The sequence below is a fragment of the Austrofundulus limnaeus genome, unplaced genomic scaffold (genome assembly GCF_001266775.1).
Source record: "Austrofundulus limnaeus strain Quisiro unplaced genomic scaffold, Austrofundulus_limnaeus-1.0 Scaffold338, whole genome shotgun sequence".
Lineage (NCBI taxonomy): Eukaryota > Metazoa > Chordata > Actinopteri > Cyprinodontiformes > Rivulidae > Austrofundulus > Austrofundulus limnaeus.
The window spans coordinates 478785-482197 of NW_013952740.1; the positions used below are offsets into that span (position 1 = coordinate 478785).

The 3413-nt window shown below is 36.8% G+C and overlaps 1 protein-coding gene across 1 annotated transcript in view; it reads left to right on the forward strand.

The window, feature by feature from the left end:
• Positions 1 to 3413, forward strand: part of btr12 (bloodthirsty-related gene family, member 12) — a 23242-nt gene that overhangs the window by 16216 nt on the left and 3613 nt on the right. Inside the window, exons 6-7 of the mRNA XM_014022686.1 lie at positions 619 to 766; positions 2229 to 2255. Of these exons, the coding sequence (XP_013878140.1) occupies positions 619 to 766; positions 2229 to 2255 (175 nt within the window). The remainder of the gene's footprint in view (positions 1 to 618; positions 767 to 2228; positions 2256 to 3413) is intronic.

Sequence of the window (3413 nt, forward strand, 5' to 3'; positions counted from 1 at the left end):
GCTGGATAGAACAGGTGTAATTTACGCAGCTCATTTACACACTTTTCCTGAAGATAGAAGAGTTTGTTGAATCTGACATGACATGTTCGTACGAACCCTTTGTACGAACAAAAGTAAGAGAAATTTAGGATAAGAATACGAACATGTTCTTGCATGAGGCCCATTGTGCTGCTTCCCTCAGCCAGTGAGGTGTCCTGCGTGTTCCTTGTTGTTCCAGAGAGTTTTGCTGCACTGTCAGCTGTTTATTTAGGTTTTCTAAATAAACTCTTTATTTTGCACTTTGGATCCTGCCTGCACTCTGGGTCATTCTGCTAAACCTCACATGGATTTAATAACTAGTTGACAAATCACACCTGTAAACTGTACCAAAATGGGACAAAGATGAGGTTTTGACTCCTGTGTTTGTGCTTTTATCCCATACTTTTATGGTGCATCTGTTTTACATGAAAAATGTATTTGAAATTAAAAGYCTGAACATTTTATTTAGCATTAAACCAGAGCTCGGGCTACGCAAATGTCTTGACTTACAGAAAAGCACCAAACAAGGTCAAAACCAGAATGTTCTGATCAAATGTTTGCATCGTGCTCCACATAACCTGCTGGTTCTGTTTCCTGTAGAACCTCTCAGCGCTGTCACCCCTACCTGAGCCCAATGATTGGTCAGCGGTCATGGTCAACACCGACCTCTATCTGGGAACCATTCGCTCCTCCGTCAGCAACCTTGTTGACAAGTTCAACGAGGAACTTAAGCGACTGTATGGTAAAGGTGAGGCTATACTTTTTCTAAATAAACCTYAACATTTGTACATAATAGTCTAGTATGATTTATTTTTTTACATTAAAACATGGAAAAAAATATTTTAAGAGGATTATTTGGACTGTAGTTGTACCAAAAGCTGTGTTGTGTTGGTTCATTAACAAAGATTGTGCAATTTCACTGATTATTACCTGCCTGTTTGTTTGTTTGTTTGTTTATTTGTTTGTTTGTTTTATTTTTAGCAAAATATTTCAAGAATTATTAAACTAATCTGGACAACACCCTCAGAAAGAACAAATCGAGTCTAATAGCTTATCAACCCTAAACAATTAAATAAGCTTTAACTCAATCAATTACACAGAAATTTATCTAAAATTACTCTGAGCCCTAATTGATCATGCAAGATTTGTTTAAAAATTTAGCAATAAACCTTTTATCAAACTATTTTATAAACAATTAAAGTATCAAATCTGTAGGAAAGATTAAATAAATGTGTCTACAACAGATCGTCTTTTTAAAGGATCTAAATTCATGATGGCCACTACAGCTAATTCACCTTAGAAAACACAAAATGGCTAAAACACACTTCGAGAGTCACTCCCAACTCTGTGTGAGTGCTAACAAATTGTAGGGCTGCTGTTTAAAAGGCGACTTGGACTAAAAATAACAGGGAAGGTTTGTCACATATTGCTTCAAACAGCTTTGAAAAAGTCGTGTGGCTTTTCTAAAGTCACATTTTAATAGTTGAATCTAAATTTTAAAGCTAAACATAAACCTAAAAGTTTTGCGAAAACTAAATAATTAGCTAATATGCAATTTCACATTTGGATGTACCAAAATAAAAGTGTGACTGTGTTGCTAAAATAAAAATAACATCTTATAAAGAAACTTACTGGGAGAATAAATACATTATCCTGACAGTTAATATCAGAAAACATATAGATTTATACATCTTTAACCACAGCTGAGCGTTTAGCGTCATACTTCCTGATACAAGCAGAGTGAATTTGTATGTTAACTAAATATTTAGTTTCAACAAAACATTTAGCAGRACAGATTGCTTGAGATCTTTATTTAAATATTTTTCTATACTGGAAGATACAGTAGTTGGTGGTCCAGTAATATGTTATTGATGCAAAGTGTCCAAACTAATTTTAAAAATCAGCTTATCTGTGTAAAACTACAGGAAACACATTTTCCCTTTGTCCAATCACAAAAACATGTTCTATGGTCACTGAACTCGCTTTCTGAATTAAAGTGTGATTCATTGTTTCGTCATTACTCTGACATATCTGAACAGACAGAGATGGTGTTGATGCTCCAGCTTGGACTCAGCTGAGCCACAGCAGCTGAACATTTGCAGCTCCAGACTCCTGCTGCATGTTTAACACCAGCACCGACTGAGTGCTTTGGCTTTTCTTTATCTGCCGAGTGTCCTTGTAACTATTTCCGTTTCCTTTCTTTTTCTCAGAGCTACGAAAGTTGCAGAACTATGCCAGTAAGTCATGCCTTTTATTGTTTCCTTTTTGTGCGTTTTTTTCTGGTGCATGGCAGGTTTTTAAGTTAAAGTTTAACATTATGTTCAGTTCTCATAAATATCCACGAGATGGCGCCACCTCTTTGTTGCAGATGCAAAGTTATTCCACTGTCTGAGCTCAGGTTTCAGTCGAGAACAAGGCCTTCTTTCAATTCTAGAGTTTTATGCATCGGTACATAATATAACTGATCTGGTCTTTACCAGGTTATAAAATTAGTCAAACCTAACTTTAAGCATAGGAAAAACACACAACTCATTTCTCCATGTAATTATTTAAACAACAACAGAACCAAATTGGAAAAGCTGTGTGTGGAACCTTAAGTCTGTAGCTTGTAGATCCTCCTTTAACAACAAAAACTCTAAACAGACATTTCTGTTCAACTTTATCAGTCTCTCATATTTTGGAGGGATGTTGGCCCGTTCTTCTTTACGAAGTTACTTCAGTTCATTCATCTCCTAAAATCCCACTACCTCGTTTCAACCAGCCTGAGGTCTGGGCTTTGAATGGACTGCTGCAACTCCTTGATTCTTTTCTTTTTTCGCCTTTTTGTTGTAGATCAGCTGCTGCATTTGGGATCGTTGTTCTGTTGCGTCATGACCAAGTTTAATCCGAGCAGTTCTCACATTTGACTCAATAACAGTCAAAAACCGTAAAGGCTAATTTATATCTCCAATCTCGCGTCTCGCAAAAAATGCATAGTTTCCATGTGTTACCTCCCCTATTTACACCCCATCTTGTGCAATAATGTTTGCAGTGTGTGAAAAAAGAAAACAGTAAGTAGGTGTGTTCTTCTTTAGTGAAATGTTTCGTCTCTCGTCCAAGAGACTTTCTCAGTCTGATGAGTTTCAGGTGAAACTCAGCCTTATAAGCACTGCCTCCACATGGACAAACAGGTTAGTCACATGCAAAAGAGGGCCATCGCCTAACAATAGGCTTGATTAGCTCTATTGTTCATAGAGGATCATAAGAGAGATAGAGCTAATCAAGAAACAATAGAAAATAAAACAATAGAACTAATCAAGCCTATTGTTAGACGGTGGCCCTCTTTTGCATGTGACCAACCTGTTTGTCCATGTGGAGGCAGTGCTTATAAGGCTGAGTTTCACCTGAAACTCATC